Below are 19,649 nucleotides of genomic sequence, written 5' to 3' on the forward strand. Positions count from 1 at the left end.
ACAAACTTCACTCTTAAACGATTATGCGACACTCGTTGGGAAGCCAAAATTGAGAGCCTCAAAGCCATCCGATACCAAATAAGCAGCGTACATGATGCTTTAATTACTATATATGAAACTGAAACCAAAACTCCCGATATTGCACACGAAGCGCAAACATTAGCAGAACAATTAAAAGACTATAGTTTCTTAGTTTCTTTAATTGCATGGTACAATATACTGTTCCCAATAAACGTTGTTAGTAAAGCAATGCAAGCCAAAGACATGGATATAATACAGTGCGCTGAAATGTTGAAAAAATGCATGACATTTTTGGAAAATTACAGAACGTTTTGCTTTAAACAAACAACGATTGATGCCAAAGAGTTAGCTGAAGATTTAAACATCGATCCAATATTTAAGCCGCTTAAAAGAGTGCGACGAGTGAAACGTCATTATGATGAAAATGCTGCTGACGAACCAATTCAAAATCCCGAGAAGAAACTTGAAGTGACATTTTTTAACCCTTTATTAGATACATGTCTGTCGTCAATAAATGAAAGATTTGAACAACTTAATGAATATGTAAGTATATGGAGTTTTTTATTTAATTTGGATAATTTGCCCATCAAGAATGAAATTTTAAAATTGTGTAAACAATTACAAGAAAATTTAACTGTAAATACAAAATCAGAAATTGATGGTGCTTTGCTATGCGACGAACTAATAAGTGTGCAGTTTTTTGTTAAAGATAAATTAAGCAATGTTGAAAATGAAATAAATACAAAAGAGATGACACCACTTTTTGTACTGAACTTTATTAAAAAATATTGTCTACAAGAGTTTTATTCAAATACATGGATTGTTCTGCGCATTCTTCTTACAATACCTGTTACTGTTGCTAGTGGAGAACGTAGTTTTTCTAAACTGAAGTTAATCAAAACATATTTAAGAAATACCATGTTGCAAGATCGACTTAATTCTCTATCTATGTTATCAATCGAGCAAGAAATAGATGAAAATTTAGATTTTTCTAGTTTGATAAGAGATTTCGTGGACAAAAAAAGCTAGAAAAGTTACATTTTAAAATTTAATAACTCTTGTTTATATAGTTAGAGGATTTATTATATGTTTAATAAAAACATTTATTATTTTAAAAGCAGCGTTGCGTTGTCTATTTATTTAGTCACTCATTTCTATAAACCCATATCATGAAAAGTCTAAGTTTATAACTTTAATAAAAAATTAATTAAATAAGAAACTTGATGCACAATATGGATCTCTTTGCATTAAACTATATATTCCCTTTAGCACTCTTGTTCATCATTTTAGAGCATTGGTCTCGTTGTTAATGGTAACAACCCACCCATATATACCTAGGGGCGCGTTCACAAGTTTTGCCCAACCTGTCAAAAAAGCTAAGGCCGACGCTGTAGATTACTCATCAACATTTTTTTTAAACCTTTCAGTCTTGTTATTAAATGTTTGTAGCTTTTTCATCTTCTGACCATGCTCTGATACAACTGAAAATTCTTTTAGGAAGTTTTTTTAGTTCTCATAAGGAATGATTGTAGCTTATGAATATGCTTACAAGGGTTAACCTTGTCATTGCAACTACACTTATATAAATGTGCACACAAACAAACACAGGCTGGATTTATACATAAGTGTGAACATAAAAGTTCTTTACAGGTGTCTTGCAAAATGTCAACTTTATATGTTAAGTCTTTCGATTGACTTTTCACAGTGTATTGACTTGATGAACATTTAAGAACACAGTTGTCTGAAATCAGCATTCCTTTTTCATGACGTTTTTTAAATTTTTTGGGGAGAGATATAGTTCCTAGATAAATGTTGTCTCTTTTGTGTCTCCAATAATCATCTTCCGCAATTTTTAAAAGTAACTTGATTAGATCATCTAACCTTTTATCGGGTCGTCTATCCATATAAACTGTTTTTAATTCGTCATGAAATGATTCAAGCAACATATTAGTGTCAGTATCCGCATGTGGAAAGTTGCGATAACAAGAAGCCCATTTTTCATGTCGAGTAGCATAGTATGTTACAAAGTAATTTACAAAATTAGGACATATACTTTTGTATGTTTTGACAAAGCCATTCATAATTGATGTAAAAACTATAGGATCTTTCTCATCAATCAGTGTATCTAGGATCTGGTAAATTTCTTGTAAATATTGAGAACCAACTAAAGGAAGTTTGCCACGCCAGGCACGCTTTAAATGCCATTGGCATAGCAAGTGACGAGTTTCTCCAAATACTTTAGAAAAAGCATTCCAACTTGAGCAATCATCATCTGTCATAACAGCGTTAACTTGTACTGGAATGGTACATCTCTACTTTATTTCCTCCAAAAATGGTCTTATAGTTTGTTCATCAGAATGATTGGAAATAAAAAAAGCTACTGGATAGCCCCTCTTAAAATCATCACGAACTAGCAAAGTTACCAAAGGAAATGCATACTGATTAGTGCAATTTGTTGAATTAATACAAACAATTTGTCACCCATGTTTTTCAAACATTTCCAGCTGCTGCTTTGTTTGTATTGCAATAACAAAAGAATCCTTGTTAAGATCAATACCATCATACACTTTAGGCCCAATAATAGTTTCCTGCCCTTGTGGTTTGAAAACAAAAATGCTATTAAACTCTTCACGCATTAATTTTTGAACTAGTAAATAAGTTGAAGTACTATCATCAGGGTGAAGTCGACATCCCTTTTTTATAACTCTGTTAATATCAGAAATGTTCTTTTTTGTAAGAAGATTGGATTTAGTGAGAACAACATCATCTCCATTAATTTTCTGTCTCCGAAACTCTCCCTTAGATCATGATAAACCTGATTTACAGGTACACCAATAGATAGCTTAGCAGAGATGTTATTTTTTACATTATCTGGGATAGGCTGATACATAGTATTAGTAACAGAAATAGTATGATTGTGAGTTTTTATGTAACTCACATTTGTGGTTCCATCTTTTTTTATGTTAACAATCATCCTAGCAGGGCAGAAAGCATCAGATTTAACACTACCTCTGAAATATCTTTTATTTGTTTTTCTTGCTGGTTCTGTTCGAGAGCAGTGTGGCTTTGAATGACCATCAATTTGACAAATGAAATAACTTGTTTTTGTTTCTTTGCTGCTATCTTTACTTCCAGTTTGTTTACTGAAAAATACATAATTATTAGCCTCTTCTTTTTCTTTCCATGCTAAGAATTCTGATTGTGAGGAAAATTTATAGGTTTCTGTTGGAAATACACCTTTATGATATTCCTCTATGTGTTTAATCAACTTGATTTTTTGAAAAAACACCTGGTTGCAGTTTTGATAAAAACAATGAGTTCTTTTATCTCTGCACTGCTCATCAGAAAATATGGTCATATGCATAAGGAATATATGCCTTTTCATACTATCTTTCTTGTAAATGATCTCATACAAGTGGAGCATGTAAAAATAAAAAAGCACTTCATTAAAGTAATTTCAAAACAATTATACTCAAGATTCTATTATTTAACAAATACATCACCTAGATGTTTTCCTCATGCTTGATTGAACATCAGATAAACTAGTTAGGGGATTGACCAAACATGCTGTACAACAAATAAATGTAAATTTAGATTATTAATATTATTAAACATTTTAGAAGCAAACATATAAACAAAATATTAAGATATTTTCACTAATTTAGAAAACTAGTGAAAAATCTATAAAGTGTATGAATTATTACTAAATAAGATACAAAAGCTGAGGAAGACTTACTTAAAAATACATAAGTGGAGACTAGCTCATTTAAATTAAATGCATAACTGGGACTTACTTTCACAAAAAACAATTTCATTAAGGGAAGACTTGCGCATTTAAGTAAAAAACTTCAGAAATAGAAGGCATCCTTTGGAATAAAAAATTTTAATAAAGAAAGACTTACAAATTAAAAAAAACTTCACATAAAAAAAACTTTATCTTACAAGAGCTATTTATTCTAAGAGGTAGACTTACACATTCAAAGTAAATAATTTCAATAAAGGGAGACTTACAGTTTGAAAAAAAGTTCACAAAGGGAAGACTCTCTTACGAGAAATAGTTTTTTTTAGCGGGAGACTTACACATTTAACAAAACTTTACAAAAAACTTTAAAGCGGGTCGAAATACGGGCTAATATTTTTGCGTGTGTAATTCTCCCCTACGTAAAACTCGGTGAGGGGCAACTGCTCCCCTTCCTCTTGCCCTTACCTGCCGGCGCACATGTCTCAAATAGAAATTTAAATTAATGATATAACTTAAAAATTTTAATTAGAAACATATTTTAGAAATTTAAATCAGAAGTTTAAACTAGAAACACTTATTAAAAAATTTAAAAAAAAAACTTTAAAGAAAAACTTGAAATTAGAAATATAAATTAGAAACTTAAATTAGAAATTTAATTTAGAAATATGATATTAGAACTTTATATTAGAGATTAAAATTTGATTTTAGAAATTTAATTTGAACTTCAAAGTAGAAATTTTAATTAAAATTATAAATATGAACTTTTAAATAGGAATTAAAATAAATGCGAAGTTTAAGTTTTGAACTGAATTGAAGAAAGCCACAACTTGAACTTCCGAATAAATCATCCAGAGGGATTAATGTTCGTGACAATTCAATCAGCAAAAGATGGTTACTATTAATGAAGGTATTGCTGAAAACTATGAAAACATCAATACACTGCTCAAACCTATCCACCAAGACAATTTTGAATTGTCTCTTGCGACATGAAGCTTACCAACATTCTGTGTGGCCTACAGTCCCATGCTCATTCATATACATGGTGCAACACCGATTCATGAAATCTGCCCAAGAAAAGTTGTCTTCAGACATTTGCAGACATTCAAATCTTCGAAAGTGCTTCGTAGCGTTCAAAAATTCAGGTAAAGATTCAAGTAAAAAAAAAATCCAAGTCAAGCTATTTAAATGTTTTATTCGTGAGGCTCTGCTGTCAGTCCCTAACTTAATACTTCTTTCAGATGTGGTTCCCTTAATGGATCTCCATCTTCTCCTTGGTGTTGTGAACCACTTATTCAAAGCCCTAAAGGAATTGTGGTCAAAAGCACAGGATTGGCAATCTCACTTTAAATCAAATACCAGTCTTTCCATGTCCATGTTCCATGGTCAGTTTGCAGGGAACGAGTATCACAAGCTTTTTGAAAAAACTTTTGCAAAGGCCTCATTAGAACCATTGTGCTTTTGAAGTATTTCCAATCATTGACACACTAAGAAAGTTTGAATCTGTAGTGTCAGCTTGCTTTGGGAATGATCTTAATGACAGTTATACTGAAAAGATTTCCATCTTTCAGAGATCCTCTCTTCAGCTGCAAAGGGTCAGTGTGACTCTTAAAAACACATTCATACTTAGTGGATTTCAACAGTAAACATTTGTAGAACACTGAAAAAAACCTCTTTTAGCTTTTCATTTATTTAGAAGAATATTACAGTCAGATTATATGCCATCTTTCCTTCAATCAGAATACTTTTTCCTAATTCCTTACATTTATTTCTATTTTTGTTTTGTTTGACCTTTTATGACTTTTTTAGAAAAAGATTATACATAACTAGTGAAAAATTTTACTGTTTCCTAGAAATAAATAAAGATGGAAAATTTATAAAAATACACTTCAGTTAAATAAATTATCTAATATTTCATTTAGGTTGATGTTAGTTAGAAGTGTAAAATTCAAGTTTAAAAAGGATATTCATGGACGAAATAAAAAACAAAAAATTTAAATTAGAAATTTTAAGGGGACTTTTAAAGATAAAATTTATAGTAAAATTTATAGTAAAATTTATAGTATATTTTACAGTAAAATCTCAGAAAAAAATTTAAAGTAGGAATTTAAAGTGAAAGTTTAAAAAGTTTTAAAAAAATCTTTTAACAAAATTTTACCGAGAAATAAGTTAAAATTTAATGATTTAGAGAAAAAATTTGAAGAATAATAATTTAATACTAATTAATAATTTAATACTAATAAATAATTTTAAAAAATTAATAATTTAATAAAAATAATTTAATACTAATTTAAACAAGAATTTTACAGAAGAAAGTTTATACAAAATTTAATGAGGAGATTTGAAGAAAGAATCTTAAAAGGATATTTTTACGAAGCTTTTTCAGATTTTCACTCAAAACTTTTTTTCCTGAACTACTTGAAATGATAATCATGATCGTCATTACATTTACTACAAAACTTCCTTTTTAATTTGGTATTTTTTTGCCAAATTAAAAAGGAAGTTTTGTAGTAAATGTAATGACGATCATGATTATCATTTCAAGTAGTTTTAAAATTCTCCTTACAGGTCTATTTTGTTATTGACGGGCTTCGTTTAAAACGAAAAAAGTTTAAAAAATTTACGTCTTGAAAAAATGATAAATTCAAAAAAAATGATACGTTCGTCTTGAAAAAATGATAAAATCTGTTCGTGCCAACAACTAATTTCTTTTACATTGATGTAGTTTGTTTAACAATCTGTCAACGTGTGAGTTTGTTTAATAATTTGTCAATTTTATCCTAAACAGTCTTATTAAACAAATGATGTAGAAGTTTGAACTAATACCACTTGATCAGAGTTTCTGTTTTAAACTTGTGCTGATTTTTTCAAAGCTTTGGTCCTTTTGAAAGAATGAAGAGCACATTTATTTCGAACTTTTGCAACATAACGATCAGAAAATTTGTACTATTTTACGCGTTCACTAAATGAGGGAACAGGTGAATCTCGAAACCATTTGCAAGGTTTCTAAGCATTCTTTTATCTTTAAAACCCTCTCTCTTCCACCGCCAGATTTTGATTGATTAACTTTTTCTAATAGTGGATTCTAATGGTTGAAGGATGTATTAGCAAATCTTTTGCTATGGAATTGTAGCTTCAATTAGAATTTTCCAAATACTTGTGCGTTATTTTTCTTCCAGCATTTTATTCTTAAGTGATTTTTAAAACTCATTTTAATATAATGGTGCTAATATTATATTGAAATCACAACAGATTGTACGCAAACTACAATTAAAATTAAAAACTCATTAATACAGCCACTGAAAAAAATAGACGCATTTACTATACCTCATTTATTTCGTTTACGCGCTTGATTTTGATCGATAATTTGTATCATTTGAAGACCAAACATCCTAAGAACTTTGGAAAATTTACTAAAGTTACAGCTGAGCAAAAGGAGAAGAGGGCTGAGTACTTGAATAAAAATCAAGAAGCAACAGTCCATTTAGATAAGGCAGAAGACAAACCTACATTGACATGACAAGGAAAAGGCTTTTAGTATTTTATTAAAATTATCAAAAAATGATGTTGCAAACTGATGTTGATGTTACAAAAAATGATGTTGCAAACGGCTTGTATGAAATGGGAAAATATAATAATGCTTTAGAAATGTATGGCTATGTCGATAACATTCAAACTGATTTTTTTGGAATAAATCATCAATTAGAATTGGATATAAAACATAATATTGATAACTGTTTGTATGGAATGGGAAAATATGATGAAGCTTTAGGAATATATTATCATGTTAATAAAATTGAAACTGACATTTTGGGAATCAACCATCAATCAAAAATCTTGTTGGATGATGTTGGATAAACTATGTTGGATACAAAATATAATATAGCAAACTATTAGTTGTAAATAAAAAAGTCAATCAAGTAATAGAAAGTTTTTATAAGATACAAATTGTCATTTTAGGTTTAAATCATCCATCAGTTGGATCATTAATCATTGGACACAAATCAACTGTTCTTATGAAACTCGAAAATATAAGGAATTTACATAAATTCTTTTTGAAGTTGATAAAATGCAAATTTATAATTTAAGATCACTCATATATAAACATTTGTTACAAAAAAAATGACATGGCAAACTGTTTCAAGAATGTGGTAAAATATTATGAAGCTTTAGAAATTTATTATCAAGTTGATCAAATACAAAGTGATATTTCGGGAATCCTTCATTCAATTTTTGTGCATAAAAAATATTTTAGTAATCAGTTTGAAAAATATGAAACGCAGAGCGATGAAATATGAAACGCAGAACGAAGGAAGGTTGTAGATACTAAGACTATTTAGATTAATTTTTTAAAAGCCGATTATATTGCATATAATATATTTTAGATAACTATTAATCGGAAATTTCTTCATCCAATGTATGATTAAAAATGTGATTGAGGAATCCATTGGAAGAATTTTTATTAAGTTAATTGATAAAGTTAGCAAATGAATAAAATTTGTTCAAAAGAGTGTTAAATCCATAATATTGATTTTTTTAAATTAGATTTGATGAGATTCAGATAGAGATCCTATGAACAAGTTTTTTATAAGCTTCTTGCGATGATTTTCGTAAAAGTAATGTAAAAATTTAATTAAGTCTAGCTTTTTTATAACTTCATTTAACAATTAATTTTTTTTTTTTACTAAAGCAAACAAAAGCATACTACTGAAAAGGTTTGGTGTGGATGGGTTTTTTCTTAAAACGTATTTAACGTATTAATAAGAATGAGGCTGGTAATATTAACGGATATGTTTTTCTATAAGATAGAAGTGAACATATCCACGTGTCATTATCAGAATTAGAAGAAAAATTCGTGTGTAAAAAACGAACACGAAAAGTAAAATTAAATCAGATAACTATCACTTTCGGAGCATTTAAGCATATTTACATCCCTACACACAATCCTTCAAAACCCAAAACTCTTTACAAACGCTTTATAATAAGAAGTCGAGAAAAAGGAATGTTCCGAAATTAATCGAAAAGATCCTCTGAATATGAAACGTCAATCATATTGTGAGGGCGGGGATTATCTTGTGGCTGTTGTTTTTGATTAGCGCAGAGATGTTGTTTAGCGTGGAGATATTGTTTAGCCTTTCGGGATGTTTGTATTGTTTCGTTATATTAGTGTGTTTTGGTTTTTATGATTGGGTTGCTGGGTTGCCCTCTGTTATGTGGGTGTATGGTTGGTGTGTAGTTCGTGTATGGTTTGTGTAACGGTAGACTCCTAGACATTTTAACTCCTAAACCTTTAGCTTAAGATGGCGCCACCTTTTAAAAATTGAAACCACTAATGAAACTTTCTCTTCTACAAAGTGCCTAACTGCTTAGACGCCGCGTACCTCTTAAAATTACTATTTGTCCTCATCAGAGTCTCGAGTCCACTTAAAATGGTAAGAGTACTTACTTTTTATAATACTACTATAGAGTCAGCTAGTCTCCTCTCTTAAATAACCTGAACACGACTTATTTCAAAAGTATTTGTGCTTTACCAATTTGAGCGCGTGCTCGTTTTCTCGTGACTAATCCGCTAAAGCCCTATTTTTGAGTTTTTTTTTACCCCTTCAAGTCAGTTGATCATCGGATCATGGAAGCTGCTAATCCGCAAATTCCTAGGGATGAATAGACTAGCGCATAATCACGGATCTTGTCTGGCACTACATTAGTGAACATAGGTTCGAGGAACGATGATACTAGGCTTGCATCAACATTGGTGCCTAGAGAGTTTTGGTAGGCTTGGATTGTCCCACTGATTCAAGTCTTTTTCAAAAAAGCTCAAAAAATCCCACAAGATAATCTAATAGACCTGATCTATGAGAATAGAGAGGAGTTTGACCTGTATGTTACCGGATTACGAGGGTCGAATAGTGTACGATATACCAATCCTTGTTACGAAGTTTTGGTACAAACTTTTTGCATCCCTTATAATCACCCTGAAGCTTTCCGATCAGATTTCTCTGCTATTCGCTGAGCCAATCTTCGGATACTATCAGGGCTTCGAAGGCTAGAGGATAATCATCGTGGATATTGCTGTAGGTGCTCTGGTTACTCGATGTCTACCTCGAGTACATATCCTTCAGGTGCGTCATCAGCTGTCCCTAGGACTTTGACCAGCTCAGGCTGGACCCTCTCAAATTCACTAATTGGTAGTGGTTGCATCATAGCCCATACATAGAGGTTATTAGCATCAAAATGGAATATATAGCTTTTTGACTTTGAGGCATAATAGTCCGGACACCCTGGATTATTCGCCTTGGCATACCTTTTTGATACCATAGAGATACTATCACAGAGACTCTTCTCGAAGAGTAAGTACAAATTGATATCAGTAAGAAGCTTGAGCTTAACTCCAGACTTTTTAATCACGGCGTTCTATGAGATTTTTGGGTAGCTGAAATAGTGAGCAGGGTCAAGACCATAATGGTTTATTGATGTCTTCCTGAACACTTTTGCCAAAAGTGTTACATTGGTCTTCAGGTAGACATCGTGATAATCCCCAATGCTTTTACATCTTAGCGTTTTCCAGACGTTTAGCGCGTGGATATACTCTTTATCCTTAATCCCAATCCTTGTAAGGATGGAGTAGAATACCTCCTTGGGTGGTAGACAAACCTAATCAAACCGGTCAAAGCTGTCAATGTACTCGTATAGATAGACCTCTGTGCCGCAGAAGACTTAACTCAGCTTTTGTCAAGCCTTTTCTCGTGATCCTCAGTTCCCTAAATCCCAGATTCTTCAATAGAAAATCGAGCGAGGAATTCATTAACTGTAGAGGCGATGAATTTCAGCTGTTCTATAAAGAAGGACATATTATTCTCTATCATGTTCGGCATGCAAGTAATATCCTCGTCTCCTTTATTTTTTTCGAGAGCTCGCACGATGGATGACCCTTACATAACAGTAGCTGCTAGAAACCTGCTTCGATAAGAGACAGGTCGAGCTATTTTCAGGGTTGACTGGGGCACCTTCTACGGGTATGTTTAGGCACTCAAAGTTGGCATAGACAATCAATGGTGCTTTTATCGTCTTGGAATAATTGATGAATTTTGATCTGTTTTTACCGGCTTTAGATATCACGGTCCACTGAGATTTTTCCTAAATACCTAGGCAATCCTTGCGGTGCGCTTCCAGTAGGTTTACACTCGAAAACACATGTAGTCAGCGGTTACACGTGTGCTTAATACATTTTTGATCATTGAGAGCTCAGGGTTCAGACGCTCAAACTTCCTTACATCTGTAACCTTCACCGGAAAATTAATACCTGTAAAGTTGACTGTACATAGTCATGCATCCAGAGTCAGAGGCAGCCGAGTATTTACCTGATAACCCACTCAAAGATTCTGTTATCCCTATTCTTCACATTGGTGGCTGAGCGCTTAATGATTTGGTTAGGCGTTTACACATAGCTACTCCTACGGAATGGTAGTAATTGTTCGTTGACTTTTCCAGTTCAACAACAAGCATAAGCAAGACTTTCTGCCATTTCTACTTTATCTCCTCCAATACTTCACTAATGGAGGGTCCCATTGCGTCCAGCAGCTCATCGCATCACTCTCATCCCTAGTCAACCCATAATGATCTTTATTGCTAGGTGTCTGAGCCACAGACTCTGGTCTTTGATCAAGGATTACCTTAGTCTGTAAGGCAGTCTCATCCCCAGTCAACCCATAGTATTCCATAAGCAGGTCAAAATTTCTATTGCTTAGCGTCTGATCTGCAGACTCTAATCTTTGATCTTGGATTGCCTTAGGATAAGACTGTAAGTCAGGCCTGGGTTTTGGTGGTAGAGAAGACTTGGGTGGTAATAAAGGCTTAGGCTTAAACTTAAGTGGTATTGGTGATTTTGATAAGGTTTTTGGTGCGGGTTGTTGCTTGGTTTCCTGATTTTATGGTAAAAGAGATTTGGTATCAAACTCATCGGCAGTTATTATTTTTTCTCGGAGCAAACCTATGAGGTCCCGCTTCGTGATAGCATCCATGATGGGTGTTCAGTATCCTAACATAAGTATATTCTCTAAATGGAAAAATTTATAGAGCGTGCTCAAAGTCTTAACCACCAACTCACCATATACTCCATTGCAAGCCGTGCTAGACGCTGTAGGATCCAGAGCGTTGACCTAGGGATAGAGTGGAAGGTTCGCCAAGCCACAGGTCTCAGTTCCTAACCACTAGGCTTACCTCAGAGGACTACCTCAGGAGCTACCTCTGTGGGTTATCTTAGAGGGTTTACCTCAGCAGCATAAAACCTCGATTGCTTTAAAAGCCTCTATATACAACTACTCCTCTGCACACATATATATGTAATAAAAACGAATTAAAATTCGTTATTATTTATTGTTAACAGAAAAAGGCAAATGTTGATGTTGGTTTAAAAAACTCACTGATTGAATTTAAAAAAACTTTTTAAAAAGTTTGGATTGCCAATTTCTAGGCGATCCTCCGTAGAGGAAATCGTCTGTTTCATTCAGAATACCTCGTTCTATACATTTTACGCTTTTGTATTATAATTTGATCCTTTTATAATTTAATTTGATTAAGTCCTATTATTTGATGAAGGTTTTAAATCATCGATGACTATAATCATTAAAGAAAAAAATCTGACATTAAAAAGCAAATAGCAGGAGAGTTTAATCTCAATACAGGAGAGTTTGTTTACTTCAAACATTTCAAAGAGAAAAGCTCAATAAATAAAACACTATTATACCAATCTCAGTTTGGTTCATCGCAGTGCTCGTCTGGTAATTTTTCGTTCTATAAAACCAACTTAAGCTTTTCATTGAATTAATATGGGTTTTTGTTTTATTCTTCTTTTTTTTTTTTTTTTATGGTTGGATGTCACATGGTTCAATTTTTTCTATTTAGAGTTAAGGTTTCAAATTTTAAATCTTTAACGTGCTGGTTCAAGAAAACTGTAGAAACATTTCTTTTGTCGATTAATCAGCCGTTCACATAAAGTTCGCATTAACGATAACGATAATGGAGATACTAGAGCACAAAATAAATCGGTACGTTATTGATTGCACGTCATCTTTTTCTGTTCTGCTTGTGTTTCTTGTCAACTAATTCTTCAACGGTTATAGTTTCGTAATTAGAAAAACCAGAAAGAGGAAAAAATGATTTTACAGAAGTAAATAAGTTAGAATGAAGCATAAACCTTAAGAACATCTAGGGTACTATTTTTGTTTACCATTCAGGAAATGTAACAACTGCGTAAAAAGAAGTGTTCTCATTGGACTTAATTTCATCAACGAAAGTCACGTTTTTTCCAATAAATATGGGACACACAAAAAAAGAATACTTTAGTTAGATTAATATCAGCTTGGTATTGACTAAAAAGATACTGTGAATCCAACAATATTTTATTTAAGGTCGTTCGTCGTCTAGTAACAAAAAATTTTCTGTTTAAAAAGTTGAAGAAAAAAACTGTACACCAATGAACAGCTGAGCTAAAAAAACTGTGCACCAATGAACAGCTGAGCAAAAAAACTGTACACCAATGAACAGCTGAGCAAACAAAATATTCTTTGAAAGGTCAAGAGTTTGCAGTAATTATGATTGAAACTAATGGTATTAAATACCACAAGAACTGTTGGTCCTTGCATTATATAAAAGATCCAAAAAAGTGTTTGCAACGTTTCTCAGTTTTCCTATATCACTCATGGGAGAAAGTAGCCAGGATTGCTGATGGCACCTCACTTCGTTTTGGGTCTTTCAACAAGTACATTTTGACTTAAAAACAATTAAATTAGTTTTTTATTTCGAAATGTACTTGTTATAGCAATTTGAGACTTCAAAGCGATTCTTTAACATGCTTTGTTAATCATTATTTCAAAAAAGTGATGCACGTCTTAACTTGAGCTGATCTCAATCATGCAGGTGCTGCTGCATAATTCAAATTTGCAAGAAATTCTTTTCAAAATGTTACTTTTGGAAAGATGGATCAATAGCATATTTATTGTTTTTAAGGTGTGTAAACCCCATAACTCAAGTGAATAGTAACTAAATAACTAATTGATGGATATGAAGCATCTGCTGGAGTACAAACGTAAATTCAATTAAAAAGAGATTTACTGGGAAAACTTTGTTTTATTTTATTTCCAACTGAAGTTTCTGAAATACAAGATTGGAATACGTCAAATGGAATATTTGACTTTTAAAACTCTGCTGATTTATTTTCATGCAGTTTTTTTGCACTTCTTTATGAACCACGAAAATATTTTTGCTGATGTATATAAGAGCATTTTGTGGAATTTGTCAATACCAATAGCGGACTTCTTTTTCGTAGGATTTCTTTAGAAGACCAAGTTGACATAGCGAAAGAGTTTCATGATATGAAAGGTAATTTCATATTCTTTTAGTTTCCAAGATGAGATAGATATTTGATTTTTACAAAAAAAACCTTTGCCACTTGAAAAATTTTCACCAAATGTTTACAACCCTCCATGATTATTCGAATGACACTTCTTTTTTATGTTTTCAATATTTTACTTGCAAATGGGGGAAAATATTTAAAAAAAAATTCTTTTGAAATATATGCTTTATTACTGTTAATTAAAGTGACATGAAAAGTAAAGTAATAAGTTAATTTAACTTATAACATGCTCTCCTCTATGTGGTCACCTTTAGCGACAATAACCGCTTCACATATTCGTGGCATTCTGCATAACAAATTTTCCAATGTTTGAAAGTCTGTTTTATGACACTCACTTTTAGGTTTTTCCCAAAATTCTTTTTCATTCTTGGGGATAAAAAGTGGTCTTGAAAACCACGGAAGTTATCATTTAAGCAGTATATTTATGTAAATAAACAGTAAACATCCACTTGATATATCATGATAGCATTTATTGTTAAATTTACGATTTTTTTACTCAAATTATCTATCCACGTTTATTTCACCAATATTACAACAAACAAAAAAAAAAAAAAAAAAAGAAATATAAGAAATATAACATATAAGTACTCTTTAAAAATCTCTGTCATTCGAATAATCATTCGAATAATATGGACGGTAGTGAATTTACGACACTTGCAGATTTCCAGACTAATGTTTGGGAAAAATTTGCTTGATTTCTTTCGGTTTATGGCTCTGTCATTGATAAGGTGAAAGAAGAATTCGAAACTACACAAGAATAAATTATACATGTACTAAACCAATGGCGCAAGGACAATCCATCAAAAAAATGGCGGCATTTGAAAACTAGATTAGTTTTTTGCAAACGAATGGCTCAGTGAATGCAAACGAAGTAGATTTTATGATTTTATGCCACCCTTGTGCACAGTTTTCCTGAAGAGTATTTTTTTGAGATGGTAGTAAAATGCATAGACAAAAAAGTAAAAAGTTGAAGAATAACAAATATACAAAAAATCCCATCAAAAATTCAAAACACTACAGGAAAGAGTTTATAAACATAGCAACTATATTTTAAAAATTCTCTTTCACTTTTTTGTAGCAGTTAAATGTATAGCAAAAGAAACTTTCCCCCCCCCCCTTCCCCTTCCTTAACGGCCGCTTATACTAAGTTTCTTAGGTAAAGAAATTTCTGTTTTTTTTTCTTTCAAAATATTTAGATTTCAATTTCGAAAAAATGACTAATTTAGGTTTTCAAATTAAGAAAGGGGCTGCGAAACATGTTTTCTAATAGAAAAAAACAGCGACAAAATTAAAAAGCGTTCGCAACAAAGTTTTAAAATAAAACAACTGGTAGCAATTTCAAAAAAGTAAACTATAAAACCAAAATATCTCGCTTTAATATAAAAGAGCGCATCAAAATAAATAACATTTTGAAGTTACAAGTAAATTTTTTTAGAAAACCAGCTGACAGTGAAATGCTGTGCGCTCAAACAATAGCTTCTAAACAATCCTTAACTAAGTTATCGCGTATTTAAAAATAAAATGGTTTTTTTTTTAGAATTAATATCCCGACACTCAACTTTCGGTGTCCTTCCACCGACAAAAGCCTTCTTTTCACGTGACGATCAACTTAATCAAATTCACAAATACGTTTGTGAAACAAACGAGTCAGGTAAACCAATCACGGTTTTAACTGGAATGTCCGGAGTTGGAAAAACTCAGCTCGCTAGAAAGTATGCAGCTATTTACAACGAGCATTTTGAAAGCGTAGTGTGGGTGGATGCAGCATTTGACAAAATACAAGTTTCTATGACTAATCTCTGTCACCAACTAGGGTTAAGCGTAAAAGATTCTCAAGATGATCCGTTCGATATTGAAGTAGTTTTTAGAAAAATACATCACTATTTTGAAAGAGAAAAAACACTATACATCTTCGACCACATGGATGATGAATGTGTAAAGAATTTTGAAAAATACGTGTCAAATAAAAAAAATGCATTTACTTTGGTAACATCACAATTGAAATCATGGTCTGCCGCGTTTAATCAAGTGCAGATTAATTCTTTCACTCATCAAGATGCGTTTTTTTTCATGAAAAGATATATCAAAACAAATGATGACGAAGAAAAACTAAAAGATATAGCCGAAGTGCTTAAATATCATCCACTCGCTATTAATCAAGCTATTCTCTACATAAACAACAACAATATTTCTTCGCAGGAATATTTAGATCTTTTTCGATCGAACCCCATTGAAATGCTGGAGGAAGGTATCCCAACCGATGCTGAAATAACGTCTACAATAATATCAATCGATTTAGCATTAAATAAAATAGAAACATTGAACGAAAAATCACTAGAAATTTTAAATCATTTAGCTTATTGCGACGGTCAACACATTACAAAAATGTTTATTCACGGTATTTCAAAACATTTAAATATTAACGAAGAGTTTTTGATAAACCAAGCAATAACACTATTAGTAAGTTATTCTTTGCTTAATCGTCTTGAAGATGACAATGAAAGGTACGTGATGCACAAAATGACACAGTTAGCGTGTAAATGTTATCAAAAACGCAAAGAATTAGCAAAATTATACAACGAAAGTGTCGTCGATTTTTTAAGATTACAGTTGGAAGACGCAGAGGGGCACATTTATGATAAGAAGCAATTCTATAACCATCTTATCCACATGTTTCGTATTAACAAACCAAAAATGTGTGAAGTGTTCAATCAACAGAGCAAGAAAATCCGAACATTTTTGTTAAATAAAGGTTTTTTTCAAGAAGCTTTAAACATACTTGATGCCATTCATAGTTATAACACAGAATCTTATGGGGCTAACAACCAAATAACTTTAGATACAAAAAATGAAAAAGCGATCAGTTTGGATAGAATGGGAAAATATAATGAGGCATTAGAAATTTATTTTGAAGTTGAAAAAATACAAACTGGTAGTTTGGCAATCAATCACCCATCAACATTGGCTACAAAAATTAATATAGCAACCTGTTTGAAGAAAATAGGAAATTTTAATGAAGCTTTAGAAATTTATCATCAAGTTGACAAATTACAAATTGATAATTTAGGAATTAATCATCCATCAACATTGGCTACAAAACATAATATAGCAAACTGTTTGAATGGAATGGGAAAAAATAATGAAGCTTTAGAAATTTATTATAAAGTCAATAAAGTAAAAACTGATATTTTAGGAATCAATCATCCATCTACATTAGATTCAAAATATAATATAGCAAACTGTTTTTATAGACAGGGAAAATATAATGAGGCTTTAGAAATTTATTATGAAGTTGATAAAATACAAACTGACATTTTAGGAATCGATCATTCATCAACATTGGATGCAAAAATTGGTAAAGCAGTCTGTTTGGAGAAGATGGGAAGTTATAATGAAGCTTTAGAAATTTATTATCAAGTTGATAAAATGCAAACTAGTTTTTTAGGAGAGCTTCATCCATCAACATTGTGTACAAAAAATGATGTTGCAAACTGTTTGTATGAAATGGGAAAATATAATGATGCTTTAAAAATGTATAAATATGTTGATAACATTCAAACTGATGTTTTTGGAATCAATCATCCATCAACATTGTGTACAAAATATCATATAGCAAACTGTTTGTATGAAATGGGAAAGTATAATGAATCATTAGAAATTTATTATCCAGTTGATAAAATACATACTGATATTTTAGGAATCAATCATCCATTAACATTGGATATAAAACATAATATTGCTAACTGTTTGTATGGAATAGGGAAGTATAATGAAGCACTCGAAGTTTATAATCAAGTTGTTGAAATACAAACTGATCTTTTAGGAATCAATCATTTATCAACATTGGATACAAAACATAATATAGCAAACTGTTTGTATGAAATGGGAAAGTATAATGAATCATTAGAAATTAATTATCTAGTTGATAAAATACTTACTGATATTTTAGGAATCAATCATCCATCAACAGTGGATACAAGACATAATATAGCTAACTGCTTGTATGGAATGGGAAAATATAATGAAGCTTTAGAAATTTATTATCAAGTTGATGAATTACAATCTGATATTCTAGGAATTAATCATCCATCAACATTGGATACAAGATATAATATAGCAACCTGTTTAAAGATTAATGGAAGATATAATGAAGCTTTAGAAATTTATTATCAAGTTGAGAAAATACAAACTGAAATTTTAAAAATCAATCATCCATCAACATTGAATACAAAACGAAATAAAGCAAACTGTTTGTATGGAATGGGAAAATATGATAAAGCTTTAGAAATTTATTCTCATGTTGATAAAATTGAAACTGATATTTTTGGAATCAGCCAATCACAATTGTTGGATACAAATTATGATATTGCAAACTACTAGTTGAAAATAAAAAGTTAAGTGATAGAAATTTGTTACAAATTGTCATTTTAGGTTTAAATCATCCATCAGTTGGATCATTAATAATTGTCATTGATCATTGGATACAAAGCATAGCATAACAACTGTTTGTATCAAACTGAAAAATACAAGAAATCTATAAAAATTATTTTGCAGTTGATAAAATACAAACTTTAATTTAAGATCACTCATATGTAAACATTTGTTACAAAAAGATAACATGGCAAACTGTTTGATAAAATACATAAAAAATGTAAACTGTTTGATAAAATACACAAAAAAACTTTCTTAAGTGCACAAAAAATATTTTCATAATTAGTTTGAAAAATATGAAACGCAGACTCGCGTGATTTAAGGCCAGTCTGAGAAAATTTCGTTTTTTTTTCGTGTTATTTTTGTTTAAACGCGTGTGACTTGTTTTTATCTCGCGGGATTGGTCACATGAACTTGATGTTGAGTAACGGTTTTCAAAGGCCGACATTACTTTTGCAGAAATAGCCGATAAAAGATTAAAAAAAAAGCAGGTAAATATAAATGTTTATATTTACCTATCATAAGGTGGATGTTGTTAATGAACTTGAGGTTCCAAAAAATTTTCCATGTTTTTTGAGAAAACTGCTCAGAAATGCCTTTTCTTGCTTCACGAAACTCTGGAAAAAATATATTTGACAATTCACTAGATTTTCTGTAAAAGTATCTTTCTTCGACATGAATGAAAATCTTCAACCTTTTTTTGCTTTTTTTTTTTTTTTTTTTTTTTGCGAAATTCGAACTTCGCGCGGTAATAGATTATACTAATTTTAGCCTAAATAAGTCTTCTGACTTCTAAGAGGCATTTGTCACTCGCCTATAATACAAAAAGGCTGAAGGTCGACATTGGTGTATATTTATCCTGATGTTTTTATTTTTCCGCTTTTCATTACCTCAAGCATAGGTTACATCCTAATCCTTTGACTCTAACAAATCAGGGGATAATAACTTACTTTAGCTTAAGAAATAAAAATTGATAGATAAACATAAGATAGTAAAAGAGATTTTCTTTCTAAAACAATATACAGTTAAAGATTAGGGGTGGGAGTT

At 31.4% G+C, this 19,649-nt stretch overlaps 2 protein-coding genes and 1 pseudogene across 7 annotated transcripts; 2 read left to right on the top strand and 1 right to left on the bottom strand.

Annotated features, from left to right (window-relative positions):
- Positions 1-222: 222 nt before the first annotated feature.
- LOC149883500 (zinc finger MYM-type protein 1-like) lies at positions 223-3,936 on the top strand. The gene has a single exon (XM_090097192.1). The coding sequence runs from the start codon at positions 250-252 to the stop codon at positions 1,048-1,050; it is 801 nt and encodes a 266-aa protein (XP_089953318.1). The 5' UTR covers positions 223-249; the 3' UTR covers positions 1,051-3,936.
- LOC145185180 (uncharacterized) lies at positions 434-18,714 on the top strand. Of its 6 annotated transcripts, none has more exons than XM_090097186.1 (4): positions 463-564; positions 12,662-12,804; positions 14,085-14,137; positions 15,709-18,714. In XM_090097186.1, exons 2-4 carry the CDS (start codon positions 12,776-12,778, stop codon positions 18,549-18,551), a joined length of 2,925 nt encoding a protein of 974 aa, XP_089953312.1. In that variant the 5' UTR covers positions 463-564; positions 12,662-12,775; the 3' UTR covers positions 18,552-18,714. The 6 variants fall into 6 exon arrangements, with proteins under 6 accessions (XP_089953316.1, XP_089953314.1, XP_089953312.1 ...); XM_090097185.1 differs by lacking the exon at positions 463-564 and adding an exon at positions 12,463-12,537; XM_090097187.1 differs by lacking the exon at positions 463-564 and adding an exon at positions 12,494-12,537 and having other exon boundaries at positions 12,994-14,137.
- On the bottom strand, positions 782-3,468 carry LOC149883501 (uncharacterized; annotated as a pseudogene).
- Positions 18,715-19,649: the final 935 nt, after the last annotated feature.

This window comes from Hydra viridissima, unplaced genomic scaffold (genome assembly GCF_058129835.1).
Source record: "Hydra viridissima isolate aposymbiotic clone 2 unplaced genomic scaffold, HvirCarnegie_v1 scaffold_9, whole genome shotgun sequence".
In the NCBI taxonomy this organism is placed as follows: domain Eukaryota; kingdom Metazoa; phylum Cnidaria; class Hydrozoa; order Anthoathecata; family Hydridae; genus Hydra; species Hydra viridissima.

What these genes read in the sequence shown, in the direction of transcription:
- LOC149883500 (XM_090097192.1), top strand. Translation starts at nt 250, where the DNA reads ATGCAAGCCAAAGACATGGATATAATACAGTGCGCTGAAATGTTGAAA.
- LOC145185180 (XM_090097186.1), top strand. Translation starts at nt 12,776, where the DNA reads ATGGAGATACTAGAGCACAAAATAAATCG. An exon ending in CTAGAGCACAAAATAAATCG is followed by an intron (nt 12,805 to 14,084) that starts GTACGTTATTGA and finishes TCTTTTTCGTAG; the next exon opens with GATTTCTTTAGAAGACCAAG. An exon ending in AGAGTTTCATGATATGAAAG is followed by an intron (nt 14,138 to 15,708) that starts GTAATTTCATAT and finishes TTTTTTTTTTAG; the next exon opens with AATTAATATCCCGACACTCA.